Genomic DNA, 27,250 nt, shown 5'->3' with positions numbered 1-27,250 from the left:
AATTCTTCACGCTTTTTTATTTTGAGATTATTTAGATGATGTTTGGTAAAGAGAGAGAAAGTTAATGTTTAGAGAGAGAAAGTTCTAAAAAAAATGATTTTCGAAAATCGAAAATGTAGTTCTATAGCAAATATGATATTGAACAAACCTAATTCTTGAAATTTTTCATTTCCAGATCGTTAAAGATGGTTTTAATAGCATTAATCCAAAAAGTCATTGTTTTATTAAAAGTGCGAAACCTCAATCATTGTTTTAACAAAAAGTAAACCACAGTTTTTTTATCTGAAAAACAGTGAAACCACAAGGGTTTTATTTGAAATTTACCCATATTTTTATCCTAAAGTTTGTTTTTTTGTTTGTTACAATAGAGAAACAACGGCTAACCAAACACTTTCAAAGAAAAAGGTTTAATACATCATTTGCCCACTGAATTTATTCAAAAAGTTTGATTGGTCTCTTGAATTTTCAAAGTGTTTCGATAGCCCTTTTAATTTGCATAAAATATTCAGTTAGCCCCCTGAACTTGCGTAAAAATGTAATCAATTGATTACTCGGTCGCAAAAAAAAAAAGTAAGTTAAATGCGGAAGAGGTATTCTACGCATCTTAGAATGTTATTACATAATTCAAAAATAGATTAAAAAAGAAGTTATTACTTATTCAACTATAAAACTTATCTTCTCTAATATTAGAATCGCATACTTCGATTTTGCTTGTTTTAGTTTTTTTTAAGACTTGTGCAATACATTTTCCGAATTTAACTTACTTTTTTACAACTGAGTGATCAATTGATTACATTTTGAGTAAATTCAGGAGACTAAATGAACATTTTATACAAGTTCGGAGAGCTATCAGGATACTTTAAAAGTTCAGGGGCTAATCAAGCTTTTTGACTAAGTTCAGGGAGCCCAAAGAATAAAAATAGTTAATATATATCTAGCTACAACCAAAGGTGGAAAAAGTTACACACGATCTGATTACGTAACAAAAAATCGATACGTAATTTTTGTGTTTGAGTTAGGTTAATAAGTAATGCGTCATTTTTTGGATGATAAAAAACTAACACACAAGGTTTTTGGATTAGGGTAGAATTCAAATTCAAACTCGAAAATAACATGAATATTTAAAATTATTATCATATTCTCTAATTTTCTTTTTTTATGTCACATTAATTTATAAAGATAATAAAATTACAATTATTACCAGCAAACATAAATCGTATTTCTCTTATTTTTACAAGTCAATTTTAATATACATAGTAAAGTTACATGTAACTTGTAAATCATTACCCAAGTCCAACATCAAATTAGCATACTTTTGAATGGTAATGCTAACATGTTGCTAATCCAATAATAATATAAAATATTTATAAATATTACAACATTCTCTTATATTTTTAAAAATAATAATTAACATAGTTCATAATAAAACTAAACGTGATCTAAAAACACGACATAAAGTTAACACTAATCCAATTAGATTAATACAATTATGACACGATTTTTTTTTACATCGGATTAGAATTGCGGTTTTGATCACATGGACTTTAATGACCATGTACAATTTGGTTATTTACCATTAGATCTAGACTTATGAGAATCCTAAGGTGAAAATTCAAAACATCCTAAGACTTAGATTTAATAAGCTTGAATCTAATGATGAATGACCAAATTCACTTGGTCATTAAGGTGCATGTGATTACTGAAAGAATTAACTCATTTAATATTAATCCAATTATAGACGTGATATGAACTAGAGGTGAGCAGAACCGAACCGAAAATCCAAAGACCAAAAAAACAAGACCAAAAAAACCAAACCAAATCGGACCAAATTATATTTTGGATAGATTAGGGGTGAAAATAAGCTTTTTGAATAGATCAGAGGTTAAATATTACCAAATAATAGGTCAATTGGCCAACAACCAAAATTTTAGATGAATCAGGAGCTGAATAGTATTTTAAGCCTTTTAAATATAAATTAGGTGGGCCAACTGTATGTTTCTGATAAATTTGGCAGCATTATTATTTATTATAGGCTTAATACACAAATAACCTTCTGAACTTGTCCAAATGTTGCAACTGCCCCCCCTCAACTTTCAATTGTAACAACTTACGCCTTAAACTTGTCCAATTGTAAAACATAACCCCAAATTGGGAATTTTTTTTACCCCATATTTGAAGCAACCGTAAAAAAGTTTCCCCGGATTCGTATCACGCCAAAGATCTGATTATCGCACTCCACTTGCGTTGCAGATTTTGTATTTCACGTGTTTCTTCAATTGCAGTCCACGTCAGCAATTTGGGGTTGTGCTTTACAATTGGACAAGTTTAAGGGGTAAGTTGTTACAATTGGACAAGTTTGAAGGGTAAGTTGTTACAATTGAAAGTTGGAGGGGAAGTTGCAACATTTGGACAAGTTCATGGGGTTATTTGTGTATTAAGCCTTTATTATATCACAAAAGAAAAAAATTTGGGTAAATAATTTATTAGTTTCCACTATTTTACGTATCATATTGTTTAATTTCATATTTTGAAAAACACATTTCAAAGTATATTTTTTTTTGTTAATATTAACTTTTTTGTTATTTTATCTGTTTTTTTAGATTTTTAATCGAACATATCTTAAATTTGAAGATAGTCATAATATAATATAAAATGACAACGTACTCTTTCATTTTCTGTTTATCTATTTATGTCAAATATAATAGTTAAAAATCTAAAAGGACTAAACAGAAAGACCAAAATAATGATAAAGAACAGGAACTATAATGTACTTTTTAAAAATAAAATACTAAACAGTAAACAGTGTGTTGGATAAAGAAGAGATGACAAATAAATTATTTGCCCAAAAAAATTTGAAGAGAATAAAAATGGCAGGTAAATGAATTCCAGAGAAATGGGAATGATTACATGGAACATTATTTGTCTCCCTAACATTCTTTTTGTCTCCTAGAAAAAAGGCCATGGATCCACATGGAAGCTTCATGAATGCTTCCATGTCTAAAACAATGGATTCTTTGGACATAATAATAAAAGGATAAATATAGCCTTAATGCATTTTCAGAAATTTAAATTCAGTGCAAAATACAAAATTAAATCCTCTTTCAAATGGCCATGTAAAGGGAATGAGGGGCCATTGAAGTTGATAATAGTTACATAGTTAATTATACCCACGTTTCTCTAATTATTATAGGGTAATTAATTTATTAGTCTCTATATTTTGACAAAATACACTGTTTAGTCCCTGTATTTTTAAAAACACATGATAAAATCCCTAACATTTTTCTTGATGAACTGTTTAGTCCCTAACATTTTTCTCAGTGAACTGTTTAGTTCCTGCCATTAGACTCTTATGAAGATTTTGTTAGCCAATTTGGATTTGCGTACTTCTTTTCATTTCTTTTAAACTCTAATGCATCTGAAATCAACTTTAAGTGTTCTTCTTCTTGATTTTCTTCTTAATCGTTCAAATCCGTAAGCATTGGGTCTTTTCTTTTTCTTGTTCTCCATACAAATAACTTCTTCTTTTAAATTGGATTTCCCCTTCTAAAGTTTGAAGGTAAATAGTAAAGGGTAATTTAGTCATTTCTGAAGTCATAAACGGTAAAAAATCTAACAAATAGACGGAAGGACTAAACAGTTCATTGAGAAAAAGGTTAGGGATCTTACCATGTGTTTTTTAAAATACAGGGACTAAAGCTTCAAAATCAATTAGGTCTCTAAATTATCAAAATCATCGATTAAATCTATAAACTAAGCAAAAATCATCAATTGAATGCTCATTCTATCGTGAAATCAGAAAATGTGACTATTTGATATAGACTGTAATAATATCTGTATTGGTTCAAAATGGATTTGGGAAAGAAGGTCTAAAACTGTTCAGCCGAATGATTTTCGATCAGGTTTCAATTGAAGATTTTTGTTTAGAATAGAGACTTAATTGATGATTTTAACTAATTCATGAATCTAATTGATGATTTTGATAGTTTAAGGACCTAATTGATTTTGAAGTTTTAGTTTAGAGACCCAAATGGATGTTATGCCTATTATATGTGAAACAAAATTAGTGTACCACTTTAATAACATATTAAACATTTTAACCAATTTTTGTTTTATTAACTTGTATTTAGTAGGGGTGGGCACGGTCCGGTTAACTGGTCCATTGGATAAAAAAATTAACCGAATCGTTATCAACGGTTTTTTAATCATCCAAACCGAAACCGGTCCATATTAGTCAGTTAACTATACGACCGATTAACCATTAATTTCGGTTAGGTTTTTCGGGTAACGGTTTTTAACCAATTCTCACTGATTAGCCAAAAATCAACGGTTAACCATAATTTTTAGCCAACCCTAAATTTTTTAAACAATATTAAAACACACATAATTACAAAAATCCAAACGAAACGAATTGATTATTATAATAACAATTGTAACATTGATAATTAATCAAACATTAAAATAACAATATCTCATCCAACATTTAGGCATGGTAATTAATTACTATTCTAGTACTAGTAGTTAATTATGAGGTATTGGTTTGGTTTTGTATTCTGAAACTCCATCCAGATTAAAAGGGTTTTTTTTAGAGTTTGGGCTTTTTTATCAGTTAAGTCCATGAGACAGTTTTACTAAGTGTTGCTAGATAAGTGTTGTAAAAGCCCAATTATTTTGTAGTGAGTATATTAATCTATATATTTATATTAATAGTCTATGTTAGTACAACAATATATTATAATATAATATAATTTATATAATATATTAATTTTTTTAAGTATATATTTATTAAACGGTTCGGTTAACCGTTAACCGCGGTTTTTGGACACTCTAATCCGAAACCGAAACTGATATCTGTCTATTTTTTTAACCATTAAGAAAACCACTGGTTCGGTTAATCATTTTTTCGGTTCGGTTACCAGTTTGTCCGGTTTTTTTTTGCCCACCCCCTAGTATCTAGTAGATTTAAATATTGAATTTTGATAGGTTGTTTATAACTTTCTTAGTGTACCTCTTGGGTTGTTTGGAAACCGCGGATGACGCTGACCAGTTGGATGGCGGTGCTAGCCTCCTCCTCTTCGGATTCCACTTTCCAGCAGAGGAGCCAGGTTCACCGGTGTTACCGCGGAGCTAGGCAATGACTCCTTCTACCCATGCACAGAGGTTCCGGCGGTCGTTGTTAGCATTTCTTTTAGTGGAGTCGTTTCATTGAGTCTTTCATTAATTTTTAAAAGATGTAACACTAAAATTAATATTGTTTGGAATTATGAGTAAATTAATATTGTTTGAAGTTTTGAGTAAATATACATTTCCCCAAAAACGACTAAATATTACATGTCAAGTAAACAATTAAAAGCGCGTCAACTGTGTGTGAAGTTTATTGCAAGGTAGAATTTTTTTTTTCAATTATTTTCCACGAACTAAAAGTTCAAGCCAATAGTTAAGACTCAATTATAAATCGTATATTAATTTATATCATACTCCCACACACAAATGTCCACTAAACTTGCAGGGTGTACAACCCACGCTCATCCCACCATTTGTTTTTAATTTGATAAATTAATGAGATTGCCAGAACTCGAACCCATACTATATCATTGAACCAATTGAACTAAAAATTCAAGCTAATAATTAAAGCATAATCATAAATCTGATAGCAATCTTTAACATCTACCTGTCATCTCATCCAGGTGCGATCTCATCCAGGTGCGATCTCGCTAAGAAGTTTGTTCAATTCGGGTCAAAAGGAAAAGTACAATAGAAGAAATAAAGTAAATGGTAATGGGTTTCTCTTTAAAATTCGAAGCGTTACGAAAATTATGTTCTATTTTCGACAATTGAACAACCATATGTGCAATGCAATTTATTGGACTTACTTAAAATGATTTATTGTCCATTTAAACATATTTAAAAATATATTTAAAAAGGTATATTGACTTCCTTAACCTGTTCAAAGTGATACAGGCTTAACTTATTCATATCTTCTACTTACTTAGTCAAGTTGATCTTAAGAGATAATCTTAGTTTAAACAAGTTTAGAAAGCTAATGGGATATTTTTAAAGTTACAAATTTGGTCCTAAAGTTTTTGAAAAAGTGCAAATTTGACCATAATATAGAATATGGTACAAATTTACCTTTAATGCTTCCAAGTAAGATCAATCTTACCCATATCTAATAGAAAATTTAAACAACTCGTTAGTTCAACAGTTATTTGACGATCATATTGACCTTCTTAACAAGTTTATCGATAAATTGAAACAGTTCCGTACATATTTGGTTGTTCTTTATAACTATATTAGTAACATTATAAACATTTTAGACACCTGACAAGTTTATCAAAAAAATTTGTAATTGTGTTGGTAATTCACTAAATATACTAGACATAATTGACGTTTAGAAGGTCTGACATGATACTTAAATAACATTAAAATAAACATTAAAACCAGTCTTTTCAAATTTTAGATAACCTAAAATTGATCATGATTGGAAACATTAGGGGTAAATTTATACCATTTCATACGTTAGAGGCAAATACGCACGCGTTGGATCTCCGCCACCCCTGGGTCAGTAGTCGGAACTCGCTTAAGTGATCCACCCTCGTCCACTAGGGCCAGAAGAGTCGGGCATACGTGTCATGAAGGCGGATGTCTCCATAGAGGGGAACTCTATGGACACTATGGGGCCGTCAACAGCCCATAATGCGTGCCTATTCTAGGGCGAGGTTTAATCACTGGAAGACCCTCTGGGACGGAAAACCGACATATGCATTGATGGGACACTTAAAGAGAATAGACCCCTTCGATAGGAGTTGGCTGGCCGAGATTTGGAGAAAGTCGAGGCGCCAGACAGGGTTTTAGCCCAAGCCATTTTCTTCAAAAACGTTAAGATCAAATTTGTATCTTATCCCAGTATATGGATAGTTTTCCTAATCTTTGCTATACAAATTAAGATGTCAGAGTTATAATCAATGTCACAGCATTATACAAGGAATGTACAGCAATAGAAGAATTCAAGTTTCCAGTCCAACTGTAACAGCAACCAAGAACACAACCAATTATAAATAATTGCAAGAAGTTCTCACCGGAGAAATGAGCTGCACTGAAAATGGCTGAACTGTAAAAAACTGCTTTCTGCAAGTTCATCGTCGATGCCAGAGATGTCAAGAGAAATCCTCTGTAAATAATTTCTTCTAGTAATGGTGTAATAAGACAGTATACAAGAACACAAGCAGTTTTTGATGTGTTGCTGCTCAGAAGAATCTTTTTCAGAATTGGATTGTTCACATCCTGCAAATATTCGGATAAAAAAGCATTAAAGACAATCTAACTGTCAGTACTTGTCGAGAAAAGTCAACTGCACCTTACACTTTGGTAAATGTATTTACCCCCTTGAACTGAACTTTCTTTAAAGTGTTTTATTGGCTACCAGAATTTGATTACAGTGATTTTGACCCCTAAACTTACTTAAAATGATACGCATTTTGACTTGTCCGAAATTCCTCATTGCTTTGCCACGTGGATTTTAGAGGTCAATATAGATCACTTTAAGTAAATTCAGGCAACAAATAATATATTTTTAAGATATTAGGCCGTAAAGATGACTTTCTGGACAAGTATAAGGGTCTAGAAATATATTAGGCCGTAAAGATATTCAGACTTGAAAACACTAATACCATGTTCAATGAATCATAACTTCGCAACTTTGTTGGGATGTAAGTATGAATCTCGGTGACCTTTTCACATCGTTTACTCCGTTTAAATTGGTTAAAGTGACATATTTGACAAATAGCTGTTAGCTAATTACAATAACTGTTAGTTGATTACTTTTTTAGTTAGTTGATTTGACTAGCTGATTGTGTAAACTTGTTTGGTAAAACTTAGCTGACTGTTGTTTGTGTAAAACGACAAATAAGAACATGATAAATCATTTATTTGGGGTCAAAGGATATTAATTAAGGGTAAAAATATCCTTAAAAAGAGATAGAGCAATAAGCTAATTGAAAATGCTACCAAGACCAGTTTTTTCAAAATTTGCTTTTTGGACTCAATAATCTTTTTCAAACATCTCTTCATCAAACACCACTATTAGAGGGTTGACTAGTCAAAACCTCTAAAGTGGCTCAAACTTCTAATTTTATCTCAAAAAGCTTTTTACCAAACAGGCCCCTTATATGGCAGAGCGGGTCGGAGATTTTGGACAAATTGAAGTGTGCATCACTTTAAACAAGTCAAAGGGATAAATAGACCACTTTAAGCAAGTTCAGTGGCCAATAAATCCCTATAAGTTGAAGAAATTAATCGGTCATTTCCAAAATTCGGGAGCAATTGGCTTTAGGTCTTAATATGCTTTTCCCTAATAACCCCTCAAGTGACATATGAACCCCTGAAGTGGTTACAATGAACTTATATAAATTTCAGAGTTAAATGTACCATAGGTCACTAAACTTTTATGTTTATCTAAAAATGCTCACTCAACTTTAATCTGCACAATAAATTCAACTTTGAATTTTATATCAAAAAAGTAACTCCAACAACCTCAAGAGCAAAAAACCACCTGTCACATATGTGCAAAAGAAGAAGGATTAAAATGGCTCTTTACCATCCTTAGCTGTCATTCTATCTATTTAGTAAATTGCTGTAATTCATATTCTTATTTAAGTTAGGTTGTATTTCCTTTTCTTATTTAAGATATGTTAGAATTATTAGAGTGATTTAAGGTAGATTGTATTTCCTATTCCTATTTAAGGTAGGTTAGAATTATTAGAGAGATGAATCTGTTAGGTCATCTTTACTTTCCTATTTAAGAGAATAGGCATATACTAATTCATTATGCAATTGATTAATGAAATCTTTATTTATTTCTTTTGGATTCTCTCTTTTTATCTCGATCTCTCTCTAACCTTCTCCTAAGATCTTTTCTGCCCTAATCTTACTGTCAAAAATCCCTAATCTTGACATGTTCAAAACAGCGAAGAATATTTCTTGGCTTTATGGGTTCCATTTCGTCTTCTACATCTCGGAGGCCCTGACACCATTACTGCTTTTTCTCTCGAGGATAATGAGTTATGGATTCGCCATTTGCTTGCATTAGTAACTCAATGTATTACTATTGGTGCTCTTTTGTTTCGAACATTTTCGAGCAACAAGCTTCGTCTTCCAACATTGCTCTTGTTCATGCTGGATTATCAAGAACAAGTTCGTTCCATGTATTTGATAATCCAGCATGAACAAGAGCAATGTTGGAAGACGAAGCTTGTTGCTCGAAAATGTTCGAAACAAAAGAGCACCAATAGTAATACATTGAGTTACCAATGCAAGCAAATGGCGAATCCATAACTCATTATCCTCGAGAGAAAAAGCAGTAATGGTGTCAGGGCCTCCAAGATGTATAAGAAGAAATGGAACCCATAAAGCCAAGAAATATTCTTCGCTGTTTTGAACATGTCAAGGTTAGGGATTTCTGATAGTAAGATTAGGGCAAACGATCTTAGGAGAAGAGAAGAATAGAGAAAGAAGAGAGAAGGTTAGAGAGAGATCAAGATAAAAAGAGAAAAGAGAGAATAGAGAGAGAATTCAGAAGAAATAAATAAAGATTTCATTAATCAATTGCATAATGAATTAGTACATGCTGATTCTCTTAAATAGGGAAAAGGGAAAAGGGAAGTAAAGATGGCCTAACAAATTCATCTCTCAAATAATTCTAACCTACTTTAAATAGGAATAGGAAATACAATCGACCTTAAATCACTCTAATAATTCTAACATACTTTAAATAAGAAAAGGAAATACAACGTACCTTAAATAAGAATATGAATTACATCAATTCACTAAATAGATAGAATGACAGCTAAGGATAGTAAAGAGCCATTTTAATGCTTCTTCTTTTGTACATATGTGACAATACTTCCCCCTTTAGAGCATTCTTGTCTCTAAGAATGTCAAAATATGGAGATCAGTGAACTTGAAAGGACTCTGTGACGGAAACAGTCCATTGAATTTGTAGCGGAACACGAAGATGACCCGAAAAATTTCTCTTCTTAAAATTCCAGCATGAGCTATGTGTTTTCTTAATAGAAGTAGGAAAGTTTTGGGTTCTGACATCTAAAGTTTTATGTTTGATCACTGAAGGCATATTAGTTTCAGGAAGGATTTTCAGTGTGTTTGAGGTGATTGGAGATCTGAAAGTCGGGTTAGGTTTCAGATTGTTTCGGGTGTTTAGGGTGGTTATTGGGGATTTGAATGGCGGTTTAGGTTGCAATTCTTCCCTATCATCTTTGTCTTGTCTAAGGGCTACTTGCATTGCTCTAGGGTAATAGGATCTCTTAATCCCAATATCTAAAGGAATGATGGGACATGGTAGAGAGTAAGACTCAATAATGAAGGGGCTTACCCTTCCAAACAGACCCTCCTTAACAATTTCAACAGTGACCTGTTTCCTTAGAGAAGGAAAGCTCTGATACCAATATCAGGATTAGGATTTCTGACAGTAAGATTAGGACAGAAAAGATCTTAGGAGAAGAGAAGAATAGAGAAGGTTAGAGAGAGATCGAGATAAACAAAGAAAAGAGAATAGAGAGAAGAATTAAGAAAAAAGAAATAAAGATTTCATTAATCAATTGCATAATGAATTGGTACAGTACGATTCTCTTAAATAGGAAAAATGGGAAAAGGAAAATATAGCTAGTCTCCTAAATTAATGGCCCTAATAATTCTAACTTACCTTAAATCACCCTATTAATTCTAATCTACCTTAAATAAGAAAAGGAAATACAACCTACCTTAAATAAGAATAGGAATTACAGCATTTCACTAAATAGATTGAATGGCAGCTAAGGATGGTAAAGAGCTATTTTAATCCTTCTTCTTTTGCACATATGTGACACCACTCGAAATATGACGAGACTTCCACGTTAGCAGCAGTCAAACTTCACCACTGACTGAAACGACACGTGATTGCCACCTAGTTGACACTTGTCATTTCGAGTAAGTAGGTTGCAGCCACGTATCATCTATGTGGCAACCATATGTCATTTCGATCAGCCGTGAAAGTTGAATACTGCTGATGTGGCAGCCGGATCACGTTTCGGTGTCTTTTTACTTTTGAAATGGTCAGGGTGACTTTACTGGGACAAAATCCAAAATTGAATAATTTTATTGAGACAAATTGGAGTTAAGTGATGATTTTGAGACAACCATGAAAATTTAGTGACCAACCGTGCATTTAACTCCCAAATTTCACCTTGTTCTTCCACGTGGACTAAGAAGCCTAATGAGACATTTCAAGCAAGTTCAGAAACTAATAAAACATCTCCGAAATTTGGATGCGGCAATCAAAATCTAAACAAGTATAGACTTTTAGATGAGCTTAAAGCATTATTTGGCCCCTGACCTATCCAAAATTGTGTCATTTGGCCCCTGACCTATTATTTGGTCACATTTGGCACTTGACCTATCCCATTTGGTGAAATTTCACCCAATTTGTATGAATATTTAACGGAATCGTTATCTCATTGATAAGTAACGATATTTTGACACTTAAATTTGAAACGTGATATTTGCTAAAGTTTTTTTCCACATTATGTGCAAATAATTAATTAGATTAAAAAAAAAAAAAAGGGCGGCCCGGTCGCACTACGCGTTCCCGCTGAGCGAGGGTCCGGGGAGGGGTCCCACCACAAGGGTGTACTGGGGGCAAGCCTTCCCTTTCCAATTTATTTGGCAAGAGGCCGCTCCTAAGACTCGAACCCGTGACCTCTTGGTCACACAACAACAACGTTTACCGTTGCGCCAAGGCTTGAATTAATTAGATTAAAAAAACAAAAAACAAATCCTAAACTAAAATCTATTAAGTTCAAGTGTCAAAATATCATTACTTATCAATGAGATAAGGATTCGGTTAAGTTTAAATCCAAATTGGGTGAAAGTTCACCAATTTGTGATAGATTAGGGGCCAAATGTGACCAAATAATAGGTCAGGGGCCAAATGATAAAATTTTGGACAGATCAGGGGCCAAATAGTTCTTTAAACCCTTTTAGATGTATTAAACCTTTAAAGTATGTAGTGAAACTTGATAGCACTTAAGAAAACAGATAAGATAAACAAACCTTGGTCCCAACCAATATATCAGCAATGGCAGATGTGAGAAATATCAATAAAAATAAGAACCCAAAACCTAGTGCTGATGCAAATATCCAGTTCCTCTCCTTTCCCAACTTAATAGAATTGAAGAAGCTCAGCAGCTCAAGTTCTGTCTTGGCATTCCATCTCAGCAGAAACACAGCCCCAGTGAGTTCTAATGTTTGCATAAAGAGTAGGGACAACACCTGCATTAAACAAAACAACATTGTACAAACTCAATAACCAAGACAAGTCAACCAGGATCACTTCTGCGATCACAATCACAATAGATTTACGTGGTTCAAACTTTTCTCATTTATATATGTCATGGAACCAATTTAACCAACAACTCAAGCTAATAGTTAAGGCTCAATCATATATCTTATATTAATCTCTGACAACATATGTCTCTAACTCTCAAATCCAATGAGACCTACTGGAAAGCTCAAGCATGCATATCCCAAGAAAACAAGCTCCGGAACTCCCAGTGCAAATCATCGCAAATAAGTAACCAAACAACTCTTGCTTATGTAGATGTAAAAGTATAATCATTTTCCTAGTAGATATGTTGCACGAAACTTCCCTTTAGTAGCGTTTTCGCGTTTCGGAAACGGGAACTCCTGGAAACCAGTAGGAAACATTTCCGAGTGTCCAATAATTTCAGAAGCTTTCCTTGACTTTGTCCACATCAACATATAATTCAAAATGCCTCGACTTTTTTCTAGAACAGGTCTGAATCAAATAGCAATGATTTGAAGCATTTCTTTTACATTACTTAGTAAATCCAATGACTCAACCGCACAGATATGTAAAATACAGGATTTGAAAATCCTAGCAGGAAAAAAAGGAGGGAAACAGATACGCAATATCATAGATACATAAAGAATTCCATACTCGATTTCATAGATCTAAACAGAATTTCATATAGAATTCTGTGGAGAACGGTATGTAGGCCTTGGAGTTTCTCCAAGTTTCATGTTCCTATGTATTTTAGAAATAAATAACCTTTTTCGGTACCCATTCTGTTTCGATGCAACATAGGCTAGTAGGATTCACTTAAAGAAAAGTTTTTAATTCCTACTTTAGTTAGGAAAACCGGACTAAATAAGATTTTTGACAAACCTTAACAGAGTATATTAAAAAAAAAGAACTTACTTCAGTTTGAGGATCAAGGACAGGCTGATGCAACAGATAGGCAACTATAGATAAGCCTCCAATACCCAAAGGAATATGCAAATTGAACATATACATTGCCATAATGCTCCATATATCTCCCTTTTCCCATGGAATATCTGATGCAAGGGCTGAAAATCCCTGTTAACATTTATCCAAAATCAACAAAATTTGACTATGTTAAACTGTAAATATTCTATGTTACTTAATTCTTTATATATGCGAAACAATCCTCCTCTTTAAGGTACCTTTTAGAATAAGTTTGGAGTAGGTTAGGTCATTGTTCATATTGTCTGTATTCAGTTGCTTAATTCGAGAGCTATACGACTGTTTATATATGCGAGATGATCTTTTTCCTTTAAGATGTCTTTTTGAGTAAGCTAGACCTTTGGTTAAAATAAGATACAAATTTTGCCATTTATCGAGAAGAGCAAATTTAGACTTCATTTAATAAAACCGTGCAATTTTAACATACTATGTTTTGTAGATGAAGCAATTTTGGACTCAACAACGACATATCTAACAGAAATCTAATTTTCGTTAATTTGATTTCACGCCTACGCTACCTAAGATAAAACTTTAACACTATGGTTATCAGAGAAATAAATTTAGACTCCATATATAAAACTGTGTAATGTTAGCACTAACATTTGATTCAATGTGGAAAATAATGGAGCTTAAGTGGTGCTGACAAGAGAACACAATTAACCAAGAAATAGACTTCTGTTGGATCTAACATTAACGGAGTCCGAAATTACTCTTTCTACAAAATGTGAGCAACATTGTAAGATTTTGGCCTAAATCATACAAAGCACTCTAAAATTATCCATTTTAATCACTTTATCCTAAAGTTAAGAGATAACCACTCATTATTCACTCTAACTTTCTTTCTGAAAGTGACATAATGTGCCCCTTTTTTTCCCAATCAAAGAAGATTTTGACCACTCGCTTCTCAGTTGACTTCCACTATGCAATGTGGCTTTTCTCTTAAAAAAAAGTTTACCTATTTTTAGAGCATATTTTGTAATAGCTTCTCTAAACCCCGAATTCAGAATCCCCCAATTCCCAAATCCTACAGACCTCCTTCTTCCCTCTTTCCAAATCAATCAAAGAAAGGAGGATAATAGACATAGAGAGCGATAGATTGAGAAAGATGGGTTACGTATTGAGGGTTTGATTTGCCTCATTCTTCGCTGGAGTGGCAACGGCTTCTGTTGCCGGATTCTACGTCCTTTACAACAATTACAAAGTTGCTCATCAATCTATCTCTCACCAGCTAGAGTGATCTAGTTCCCTTGGCTGGCTTACTTCAAGGGAGATAAGTAAGCGCCACACGGGCCCCGATGATTGGCCCCGTGACATTACACTTTGAAATACCATCATGAAAAGACATATGTTACAAATTTTTATAAAAGTAAAAGACATTGCATACGGGAAGTCAATCTAAAGGCGAGTGGTCCTCACGGATCAACATTTTCTGCAATTGAAAAAAAAAGTAAGGCCTTACCACGAATTGGAGTCACTAATTGATTGTCGCTTAAGTTCGAAGGCCAAGTTATTAAAATGGACAACTTAAGTTAACTTAAGCCTAAGATTTTATACATGGAATCTAAATCTATTATTCTCTAATATCATAACGAAATTTATAATCCCTTTACATTATAAACAATGGTAAAACAAACTATGCCCCCAATTAATCTATTCTCACAGAAGCTGTTGCATTTGCATACTCTATAACCCCAAAATCTTAGCACATTTAACCTGATTCATCTTCAAAATACAGATACAGAACAAAACCCTAAAATTGGACACAGAAATCAAGATAATTTAAGCATTAGAAAAGAGTATACCTGAGTAGGTTTATCAGTAATCTGATTTTTGATGCAATAGCAATTGAATTGAGATTTGAAGCTGAAATTGGTTCTGGCTATGGAGGAGGAAATTAAAAACTCTGGAGCAAGAACTGTTGGTTTGTTGAAAAAACCGCCAAATTTGGCGGTCAGAGTCGCCATTGTTGGCCGGAAAGCTACTAGCATTTTTCCTTTATCCTCCTTTCTTCAGTCTCATACAATTGAAAAAACAAAAGATATTTCCTTTTATTGGGGACAACGATAAGTGAAACGGCATCGTATTTGTTAGTTCTTTCTTTCATCCAATTCGTGCCATTAAATCAGTAAATTACACTATGGTTACTCAACTTTTTATTTATTAATATGACGGTCACTCAACTTGAAAACTGGACCGTTTGTTAGATTTTTTTTTTTTTTTTAAGTTAAATTTTGAGTTCCTCAAAAAAAAAAAAAAAAAAAAAAAAAAAAGTTAAATTTTGAGGAGTTTGTAATAAAATTGGAATAAAGTGTAAAAATATTTTTAACGTTTACTGTCAGGAGCAATTTTACATCTATCGTTTAAAATGATGCAATTTTACCCGTAACATTGGCAGTCGAGACCAATTTTACCTCTAAAGTTGACGAATTGCGTCAATTTGATAAATAATTTATCAAATTGTCTTCTTGGTCATAAATCTTGTCATCTACACTTCACATTTTTGTCATTTTATCATTAATTAGTAACAGTTCATAAACATATGATTAGACGTTAAAAATATTAAAAAAATATATACTGTCTTTTGTATGAGTTGGAAAAAAAATCAAATTATTTCGCCAAATTTATAAATATTAATCTCCAATTCTATTATTAAATCAAAAAAATATTAAATCTTTTTTTAGAATATAAAATAATGAACACAATATTTGTGTTATATAATATGTCTAAAATTGACCCAATTTGCAAATATTAGGGGTAAAATTGCTCTTACTACCAACATTACTGATGTTACACTAGGGGTAAAGTTGCATTATTTTAAACATTAAGGGTAAAATTATTCCTGACTATAAACGTTAATTAGAGGTATCTTTGCACCTTATGCCAATAAACTTTAACTCCGAGAGAGACTCTTAGGTCTTGTTCTTTATCACTTAATTTCAGTAACAATCAGTTTAGTTCAGTTCAATTCAGTTCAGTTCAGTTCAATTCAGTTCAGTATTCAGTTTCAGCATCCAGTTTCAGCATTCAGTTTCAGCATTCAGTAATTTATCATTATTTATTATATAATAATAATTATTATTTATCTATGATTTATCATTATTTATTATTATTATATATTATTATGATTATTATTATTTATACTTTATCATTATCTATAAATTAGATAAAAGTCAAGAAATGATAGTTTGTTAAAATATATATCGTTTAAGAAAAAAAATTAAAACTAAAGTATGCATTCATATTTAAAAATTAGACATTGCATCCATATTATGAATTGTTTCTAAAATTTACCGAATTTATCAATGTTATGGATAAAATTGCACCATTTTAGACGTTAGGGGTAAAATTACTCCTGACCCAAAACGTTATTTTTGCACTTTAACCCATAATTAGAATAAAAAGTTAAAAGTTTATATTCATATGAAAATTTGTATTTAATTTCATAGGCTTTAAATTACATGTAAATTTGTGTTTGTATGTAATTTGTATTTTTAATTTAAATTAGGCTCATTTTTTTTAATTTCATAGGCTTTTATCAAGCTAAGATTTTATCAACCCGAGTTTTTATTTGATATTCAATTTAGTTTTATCTTTAATAATATATTTATTTATTATTGATATTATTAAATTTATTAGAACCATTATTATTATTATAAGTTTATTAATGTCCAATATTATCATTAAAATTATTTTAAAGTATAATATCATCATTATTGTTAAGTTCGGTAGCATTCAGTTAAGTTCAGTAGCATTCAGTTAAATTCAATTCAGTTAAATTCAATTCAATTCAATATTCAGTAGCATTCAGTTTAGCATTCAGTTCAGTTAAATTCAATTCAGTTCAGTTCAATTCTGTTCAGTTCAATTCAGTTCAGTTTTTTTCAGCGACAAAGAACAGAGCCTTAGTTCCTTATTAAATTACTAAACATTTCATTTTTTTCTTTATTAGTTAAGAGTCTCTCTTTCCTCTCTATTTCATTTTTTTTATTAATAGTTTATTATTGAAAAACTTTTCGTATCTTTCTTTTTATTAATAAATATAATAATAGATAATAATTTTAGTAATTAAAAATAAAGGGATAAGGGTCAAATTTAACAATAACATTTTAAAGGAAGTACGTACGTATGAAATGATATAAATTTAACCATAATGTTTTCAAGCAAGATCAATTTTAGTCGTGCGCTATCGAAAACTGAAAAGACTAGTTTAACTGTTATTTAACTGCCACATCAAATATTCCAAACAAGTTTGTCGATAAATTCAAGTAGTTTCGTACATTTTTTTTGTTGGTTTTTTGTAACTATATTAATAAAACAATAAATATTTTAAATAGTTTGATAAAAAAAAATTGTGATTAACTTATGTTGAATATACAATAGAGATATATTGTTTAATGAATAATTTCCCTCAATCAGGGTTGATCATAGAGCCTTGTATATATAATAGATTACATGAGCCAATACGTAACATAGATAAACATAAACACTAATTATTAGATAACTCTAAACAAGTCTAATAGTTATCCGTGTTAGTATCTGATGATAACTAAAAAGATAATTCACAATAATTATCTCCAACAACTTATACGTAGCAGATTTAGTTTATAACATTTTAAATCATAGGCCATGATAGAAAAAAAAGTAGGTAATGCTGTAAACTATTTTTGGCACAATAACAAAAAACACACTCCACCTAGGATCGACTTTATAGTTTTTTTTTCCAGCAATAACTTCATGATCTTTCTACAAACTCCTCTCCCCCTTTCCGATTTCATATTGTTTAGAGAATCAGTAATATTGTCTCTACATTCTTCATTCGAAGGCTAAGGGATTCTACAATCTCCTCTCCCCCTCTCCGATTTCATATTGTCTTAGTGAAATTTTGTTATCCTTTGGAGGGTTTTCCTTTCTGAATATTTTTCTTAGATTTTGTCTTTACATTGTTCATTCGAAAGCTGAAAGGGATTCTACAACCTCCTCTCCCCCTTTCCGATTTCATATTGTTTAAAGAAAGGGATTCGACTTTATATTTTTTTTTCTCCAGTAATAACTTCATGATCTTTCACTGAGGGAAATCTATATGATGATAGATAAAACTCTTTGATTTTTCTATGAAGGAAACACGATAACAATCATATAAGGAGACATACCACAACCATGATAAAGGCAGAAAGAATAAAAAAACTACACATAAAAGAAAAAACTATAAAATCAATCATATTAGATCAATCAAAATTTTATTCAATGAATAAAAATCAAAACAAAACAAAGCAAACAAGGTACTTATCTTTTGGAGAAGAAAAACTCCAAAATCTCTATAAAGATTAAGATAGTTTCTTAATAGATAGGTTTAGATTTTTTTTCTCTTTAACCAATAATAAATTAAAACACTTAGAATAATAAATTGTTTATCCGTGGTGGAAGCCGTCTTCGGGTCTAAAATGTAATGTGAATGCGGCCTGTTTTGGGGATACCATGCATGTTGGGATGGACGTTGTTTTAAGAGACGAGGATGGAAGGTTTGTTGCAGCAAGAACCAAAACTGTTGTTGGATTGCCGGCGGTGTAAGAGTGTGAGGCTTTGACACTATTTTCGGCGCTGAAATGGGTGTCGGAGGAGGGATATAACTAGGTGGTTTTTGAGTCGGATGCGAAATCTGTGGTCGATGCTATTAATTCCAGAGCCGACAATGTATCGAGTTTGGTTTGTTGGTGTCCTGTTGTCGTTCTCTTCTGCTTAACAACGATTATTCTATTTGTTTTGCAAGGCGACAAGCGAATGAGGTGGCTCACTCTTTAGCGAAGTCCTCTCGTTCTTATTCTTGTCCCATGTTTTTTGATATTGTTCTTTCTTTTTTACAATCTGTACTTAACTTTGATTGTCCGTTGAGGCTTATTAAATGCATCCTTTCCGAGAAAAAAAATAAATTGTTTATCCATTATGTATATAATTTATCTTCAATTATTTTTCGGTTAGAATTGACCCACAAGATATACAAATTAGACTAAAAAAAGTTGGAATTTATTGCTTTAACATTATTAGTTGATAACTAGATAATAAAAGTATCGAGAAAATGTGATAATTTTGGAAAAGAACTATCAAAGTAGGGTTCTTAAAATCCCATCTTTCCTCATATGGTTTAAGATCAAATACGTCGACATCTAAAATCTTATTTATTCATTGTTAAATCAATAATAGTACTGCCACTCTATTATTCGAATTAAACTGTAGACATTTAAAAGAAATGGAATTGACATTAGAGCATCATTATTAGTGTGGTTGGTTAATTATAACTTCCACAAGTAGCAACTTTATAATGATTTGTTACTTCTTCCAAATTTTACAGCTCCATTTGTTATAAAATACTATATGTTCACTTTTTTGTGAAACATAATAAATGTTCACTTAGTTTATGCATAATTAATAATTTTTATCCAACTAAATAAATAATTTAATACTTATTATTATTTTTAGAAAAATCATTTACCCAATAAAATAATTAATTCAAGGTGCCTTCTATGGTTACTTTTTTTTTGATAGAAATTGGGACGAGACAGAACTTGGATGAGATGAACATCCATGACCCAAGAACTGACAAACCCGCAATATATTAATAATTTAATACTTATTATTATTTCCATAAAAAAAGTACTATTTGAATGTTACAATTATTAAATAAATAATTATAATTAATTGAATAAAAATTATTAAGTGATTTTTTTTGGTAGACAAAAGAAAGAAAACAACAAAGCACAACTTAACCTGGGATCAGCCTAGGAAAGCTGACCCCGACCCTATCTTCAAGAAGAAGAGAAGAAAGAAAAGAAGGAGGACTAGAAAGAATGGTAACTCCCAGCATCCCCTCATGTCCAGCAGCAGCCAGGCGATCAGCAATTCGGTTTTGCTCTCTGTAGATATATCTGAAATCAACAGACTCAAAGACGGAAACAAGCCTCCTAATGGCTTTAATGAGGTTTTGGCTATTAAGACAAATAGCATGATTATCGGAGATCATATCAATGGCCTCCTTATTGTCAGACTCCACAGAGAGCCTCTTGACACCCAGACTCCTGGCAAGCTTGATACCAGAGAGGATACCCCACAGCTCAGCCGAAAAAGACGAGCCTATACCCAGGTTATGAGTGAAACCAGACAACCAGGCTCCCCCTCCATCCCTCAAAACCCCTCCAGCCGCGATTCTCCCACTAATGAGACAAGAACCCGTATTAAGCTTCACCACCCCATCCTTAGGCCTAACCCAACTGACAAGATGAACCTCTTTCTTCTGAGTAGCTCTGGCCAGGGAATCCCCTTTAAAACTATCAATAACAGAAAGGAGCTTTTTCGAGAAAAACTCAGATAAGTTATGATCAAGAACCTTCCTCTCACCAAAGATTTCCTCATTCCTCCACTTCCAAATTTGGTGGCAAATAATAGCAAAGATAATATCCCCATGCTCCAAATTGGCCAGTAACTTCCCACTCACCCCAAAGTAGAACCAATCAGTCTCAGGATCGGCAAGGAAGGAAGGAAGAATGTGAGGAGGGAGAACTTTCTTCCAAACCTCAATACTCTTAGAGCAATCCCTAAGAGCATGGCAAAGGGTTTCAATATGGCCTGTACACCTACTGCAGGCACCTGAGACCGCCAGATGCCTTCTGTGTCTATCAGCATTGGTAAGCAACCTATCCTTCACACCCAGCCAAAGGAAGCTCCTAATTCTGTAAGGGATCTTCAGGGCCCAAATGGATTTCCAAGAAATCAAGGGATGAACAGACCCATTACTGGAGAAGGCTTCAAAGGCAGATTTACATGAATAAATGCCATTATTGGACAGGGCCCAACAATGTCTATCCATGTCTTCCTCTTGAGTGCTTATTAAGTGATTAATTATTTATAAATTGAACAAAAATTATTAAATTGAAAAAAATATATCGATTGTTAATAATTATTAATTGATAAAACACACTAGAATTATTTATTATTAATTGAAAAAAATATATCATAAGAATTAAAAGTTTAACCAGCATAATCAAAAGCACAAGATTACATACAACATATAACATATAACATTTTATGATGATCAATCATTAAGGTCGGTGACTCCGAAAATTGCTTTATATGTTTGACTAGATCAAGTTTGAGATTGATATGGCTTGATTGGGTGGTTCAAATACTTCTGGAGGACTAATTATGGAGTACTGATGTCACTCATCTTTGACAATCATGTGATATAGTATGATACAAACTTCCATAATATCATGGAGTTTACGTTGATGCCACATCCTGGATGGTACACGAACTATACGGAAACATGATTGTAGTACCCTGAATGTTTGTTCAACATCCTTCTTTGCACTCTCGTGCTTTTGTTTGAAGGCAACTTTTTTAGGTTTGGAGAGTGGCGGGTGAAGCTTTAACTTGTCACGAAGAAGATGGAAACGAGACTTGGAGAGTGGCTTAGTGAATATGTCGACGATTTGGTCCAAGGTTGTTAACCCCAAAATATACCTAAAATATCATCATTGTTTACATCAGTTTCACTATGAATTTGTGCTGTTTATATCTATTTAGCGTACTTTTACGTCCGAATATGTTTCTTTCATGCAATGTACCTAAATATTTGGTAAAATCCAAATAGGAATGAAAAGAGGTCAGAAACGAAGGAAAAACCCTAGAAAAGGAGTCAAAGACGACAAAAATCAAACACACCGAAAAGAAGACGAGGAACGAAGTCGGAGACAGGATAAACATCCTGTGTCGCGATCGAGATTCCTTATTCACAGTCGCGACACGCGTCGACAGTCACCTCCTCCCTTTCGTCCCAAGGCTGAAAATTCACTTCCCTATTCTCGGCTGAGAATTTCCATTCTCGGTAACTTCAGATTTTCAGGCAGCTGTTAGACGAGGTACCGCGGCCTAATCTCCCGGGCGGACCGGGGGGGTGGACACCTCATGGCGACGTAAGCGGTGATTGGCGCCGAAAGCAACCAATCGTGGAATCAAGCTGCTCGGCAGGACCGGAGCTCGGAGTATGGAAGAGTCGCCACCCACGAATGGGAAAATGAACACCAATCCATTGCGGGAGACCGGTGAGGGTTCGGAAAACTTAGGTACGAGCCGATAAGGCTAGCTCCTTTCCGGAGAAAGGCTACTAGGCACCCCGACATCGTCCGGTTATGAACCACCGGCCTCCTACTCAGCGTGTTAGGCGATAACGGACTAATCGCATATTTCTTTAAGTTTAAAATTCATTTGAAACCTTTTCTTTCTCATTTTGAAAACCGTTTTGAGCATATATTATGAAAAAGCCATTTTGATAAAGAATCACCCATTTTGCATAAATTATAAAAGAGAGAGGAGGAGAAGGAAGAATGGATTTATTTTACAGTGCCTTATGCTTCGATTCACATGCTAATTTTACACTAAACTCACTCCTCGAAAACGAGTTTATTTACACGGTTCATACCTTAATCGCCGTTGGAATGATTTAGGTACGTTTCAAAACCCCGTTGATTTACATGGTATCTACTCGAATCGCCGTTGGAACGACTCGAGCGTTTGAAGACGTGGAATAAAGAATTTTAACCCAAAACGTGGTTAGGCATACAAGTCAATTTATTTTGTACAAATCATTTAAGAAAACGATTCAAAACTCTATTATTCACAATGAAAACGATTTAATTACAAGGTTCGCCTAATCCGTCGTTGGAACGGATTAAGGTTTTAAAACGTGATGATTTTAAGAAATGGTTTAAAGAGGTCAAGAAAACATTATTTACACTTTAAGAATATCTAGAAAACTCTAAATTTAAGCAAGCAAATTAAACTCTCTTTTTGTGTTTCATTTTCCCCTTTTCGCTCAATTAACCTTTAACATTATCATAATTACAACAATAAACCAACTAACACAAAATTTCTCAATTGGAAACCAATTTAAAATCATGTCCCCAAATGCCACAAAAAGAATAAGGAAGAAGCATATACATATATATATACATATATTTGAAAATAATGATATAAACATAATTTAGGAAACCAAATAAAGAATATCACCTAATATAGCTAAGTATATACATAATAATAATAATGAAAATAAAAGATACTAAATATAATATACTTTTACCATACTTAAAAACAAGTAAAATAATGAACCAAGTTCATTGTTAATAAGAAAATAAACCTTATATCCCCAAAATAACTATCATGATAAATATATAAGAAATAACTCTCCCAAATATATATTAAACATCAAAATAACTCCTAATTATCCTCAAAACACCTTCTGATTAATTATCCAAAGTGCCCAAATGAATAATCCTCTAAAATAATACCCAATATAGTTTAAATGAATTAAATAGAAGATATATACATATAGTTTATTAAACCAAATTGATGAAAGAAAAGATATATAAATAAACATATGTACCAAGTATTTAAAAAATAGCTTGAAAGTATATATTACATAAATATACATATATATATGAAGGACCGAAAGCCTAAAAGTTGAGAAAAAGGGACCAAAACAGCATTTTTTACATTTCAGCAGATTTACCGACGGAAAATCCGTCGGTAAACAGCAATCAGTGACAGAAAAAGAAGAATTACAGAAACAGTCCACAACTTTCCAGATTCGTTCAAAAGCTTTAAATCAAGTCTAATTCGATCGTTTTGGACTTCCGAACTACAAAAAATGGATCATAGTCTATAACGGAAGTTCCTAAAACGACGTTTTTTATTTTAAAACGTTATTTTGAAATATTTTTAAAACTTATAACTACAACGTTTTTAATACCCGAACTACCTTTGAATCGGATCACGGTTCGTATTGGGATATTAAAACGAGGTTTTTTATTTTAAAACAAAACCGAATTTTTATTTAACACGGGATAAAAATAAATAAATACGAAGAATTAAATAAAACGTAATAAATAAATGAATAACTAAATAAATAAAATTAAGACATAAAAATAAACAAAAGAAATAAATAAAATAAAACGAGTCTAGTCCTCGGATAATACCTCAAGTTCGGTATTGACGGTTGAAATCGGTTGATTCCACGAATCGTGCTTTTTCGGTGTTTTTATGTTTTTGGTAAAATTTTAACTTTTAGGAAATTTGGAATTTTTAGGAAAAAAAATGTTTTTTTCCCAAAAAAAAGATTTTCTCTCTCTAAAAATGCTTAGAGTGAGAAGCGCTTCTCCCAAAAAGTCCTCCTCTTTTGCATTGGGATCCGTGCCTTAAATAGGCAACGGATCCCGGAAGCTTTGGGCGACGCCTGAATAAAATTGGGCGTCGCCCAAAGCTGGTTGGGCGAACGCCCAACTTTCGTTGGGCGGACGCCCAACATTAGTTGGGCGAACGCCCAACTAATGTTGGGCGAACGCCCAACCATCGTTGGGCGTACGCCCAACTTCAGTTGGGCGCGCGACCAACTGACGTTGGGCGTTCACCCAACGATCGTTGGGCGTCCGCCCAACGTCGCTGGGCGCTGGGCGCTCGCCCCAGCGGCTGCCGGGCGCGCTCGCCCAGCGGCCGCCGGGCGCGCGCCTCGCGCTGTCGGGCGCACGCACCCCCCCAGTCGTCGAGCGCGCGCTCAGTGCTGCCGGGTTTGCGCACTCAATGGACGTCGAGCGTGCGCCCCGTGCTGCCGGACGTGCGTCCAACTGTCGTCTTGTTTACAGGTTTTCGACCACGTCACTGAGCACTCGCGAGCTGTCAACTTGACGACCGCGACTCACATTAACTTTTGTTATATATTTTTGTTTTAAAACTTCCGGAATCAACCGCTTCGACCGTCTTGTTTACAGGTTTTCGTCACAGGTCCTCCGACTCGGTGTCTACAGTTGCCCCTACTTTTCTATTTTGACAGTGATGTGTGTGTTTTGAAAACGTTTTTTGCTAACGCTACACATGCAATGTAAAACATATAAAAGTAAAAGACACGTAAAGAGTAGGAGGAAGAATACCTGACCTTTGCGCTGCGCGTTCCGGCGTGGTTTTCGATTCTTTCCGGCCTTGCCTTTGAATCGACCGTCGGCGGATGTTCTTCTTTCGGATCCTAGCCTACGTTGACTACGGGTAAAAATGGCTCAAAAGCAACCTTGGAGCACGACCGCGAGTAAAATGGCTCAAAAGCGACCCCGGCCTACGACCGGGGGGGAATGGCTCAAAAGCAACCTTGGTCTACGACCGTGGGTGAAATGGATCAAAAGCAACCCTGGTCCACGACCGCGGGTAAAAATGGCTCAAAAGCAACCCTGGTCCACGACCGCGGGTAAAAATGGCTCAAAAGCAACCCTGGTCCACGACCGCGGATAAAAATGACTCAAAAGCAACCTTGGTGCACGACCGCGAGTAAAATGGCTCAAAAGCGACCCCGGCCTACGACCGGTGGGGAAATGGCTCAAAAGCAACCCTGGTCTACGACCGCGGGTGAAATGGCTCAAAAGCAATCCCGGTCTATGACCGGGGGTAAAATGGCTCAAAAGCAACCCTGGTCCACGACCGCGGGTAAAAATGGCTCAAAAGCAACCCTGGTCCACGACCGTAGGTAAAAATGGCTCAAAAGCAACCCCGGTTCACGACCGGGGTAAAATGGCTCAAAAGCAACCCTGGTCCACGACCGCGGATAAAATGGCTCAAAAGCGATCCCGGTCTACGACCGTGGGTAAAGTGGTTCAAAAGCGACCCTAGTCTACGACCGAGGGTAAGATGGCTCAAAAGCGACCCTAGTCTACGACTGCGGGTAAAAAATGGCTCAAAAGCGGAGGTTCTTTCTAACAATTCTGAATTCTTTTAAAACACTGTTGTCTGTATTTTCTCGCTGGAGCCAGTGTCTTGGAGGTTTGAATGGTTCGATATGAACGTCTTTTTAGTCCGGAATGATTCCAACTAACAATTATTTTTCTGTTGACTGTCATCTGTATTTTGACTGGGGCCGCTGTTCTGTAAAAATTGGCTGTCGTCTGGAGTTTCATCTTGATATTATTAGTCACTGTTCGGCAGAAATGCAGGCTGAAACGGACTGCAAATCGGAGGTCTGTACACCTGGTAAATGATTATTTACTTTTTACCTTTATGTCACATCGTACCTTTTTCACTATTTACGGAAATGCCATTCCCATTTCCTATATAAGGTGGTGGGGTTTCATTTTAACCCCACACCTTCTCTCTCTTCTCTCTCTCTCTCACTTTTGATTTGGATTGTTCTCGGGATGGATTTGGACCAACATGATGGCACGAAGGGCATGGAGGCGGGTTTCGTGAACCTTACTACAGTGGACCCTTTTCAGGACCCCGCAACACATCTGAGCCGGACCCGCTGTAACCAGGTAAGTACTTTCTTACTTCCTCATCTTTTGACTAAAATTCTAGGCTTTAGTATCCCTACTTGAACATGATTTGCATGCTAACATCTAGATTGCCTTAGAAGACTTTAGTTAGAAAACACGAATTTCTTTGCTTGCAAGTAACACTTTATTTATCTTTTTGTAAGAATGCGAACTATATGCATGTGAATAGTAAAACTACGAACAATGCATGCCAACAGTAAAAACAAACATGAATAGTGCACATGAAGAGTGCACATGAATAGTACACGTGAATAGTAAACGTGAAAAATGCACGTGAATAGTGAAAATGTGAATAGTACACATGAATAGTAAAATGTGAATAGTAAAGCGTGAATAGTACACGTGAATAGTAAAACTTGACTAATGCTCGTGAATAGTAAAAACTTGACTAATGCTCGTGAATAGTAAAACTTGACTAATGCACTTAAATAGTAAAAACTTGACTAACGCACGTGAATAGTAAAAACTTGACTAATGCTCGTGAATAGTAAAAACTTGACTAATGCACGTGAATAGTAAAAACTTGAACAATGCATGCGAATAGATCAAAGAATAATGAATA

At 34.0% G+C, this 27,250-nt stretch overlaps 1 protein-coding gene and 1 pseudogene across 1 annotated transcript; one reads left to right on the top strand and one right to left on the bottom strand.

Moving 5' to 3' along the window:
- Positions 1-6,861: 6,861 nt before the first annotated feature.
- On the bottom strand, positions 6,862-15,339 carry LOC136228882 (uncharacterized). The gene is made up of 4 exons (XM_066017371.1): positions 15,136-15,339; positions 13,268-13,426; positions 12,100-12,318; positions 6,862-7,281 (listed from the first exon to the last, which is right to left on the bottom strand). The coding sequence occupies exons 1-4, from the start codon at positions 15,319-15,321 to the stop codon at positions 6,940-6,942; spliced, it is 906 nt and encodes a 301-aa protein (XP_065873443.1). The 5' UTR covers positions 15,322-15,339; the 3' UTR covers positions 6,862-6,939.
- LOC136229041 (uncharacterized) lies at positions 14,439-14,570 on the top strand (annotated as a pseudogene).
- Positions 15,340-27,250: the final 11,911 nt, after the last annotated feature.

Source organism: Euphorbia lathyris, chromosome 5, assembly GCF_963576675.1.
Source record: "Euphorbia lathyris chromosome 5, ddEupLath1.1, whole genome shotgun sequence".
Lineage (NCBI taxonomy): Eukaryota > Viridiplantae > Streptophyta > Magnoliopsida > Malpighiales > Euphorbiaceae > Euphorbia > Euphorbia lathyris.
This window is presented reverse-complemented; position numbering and strand designations above follow the sequence as displayed.

What these genes read in the sequence shown, in the direction of transcription:
- LOC136228882 (XM_066017371.1), bottom strand. Translation starts at nt 15,321, where the DNA reads ATGCTAGTAGCTTTCCGGCCAACAATGGCGACTCTGACCGCCAAATTT. An exon ending in TTACTGATAAACCTACTCAG is followed by an intron (nt 13,427 to 15,135) that starts GTATACTCTTTT and finishes AAATGTTAACAG; the next exon opens with GGATTTTCAGCCCTTGCATC. An exon ending in TCCTTGATCCTCAAACTGAA is followed by an intron (nt 12,319 to 13,267) that starts GTAAGTTCTTTT and finishes TGTTTAATGCAG; the next exon opens with GTGTTGTCCCTACTCTTTAT.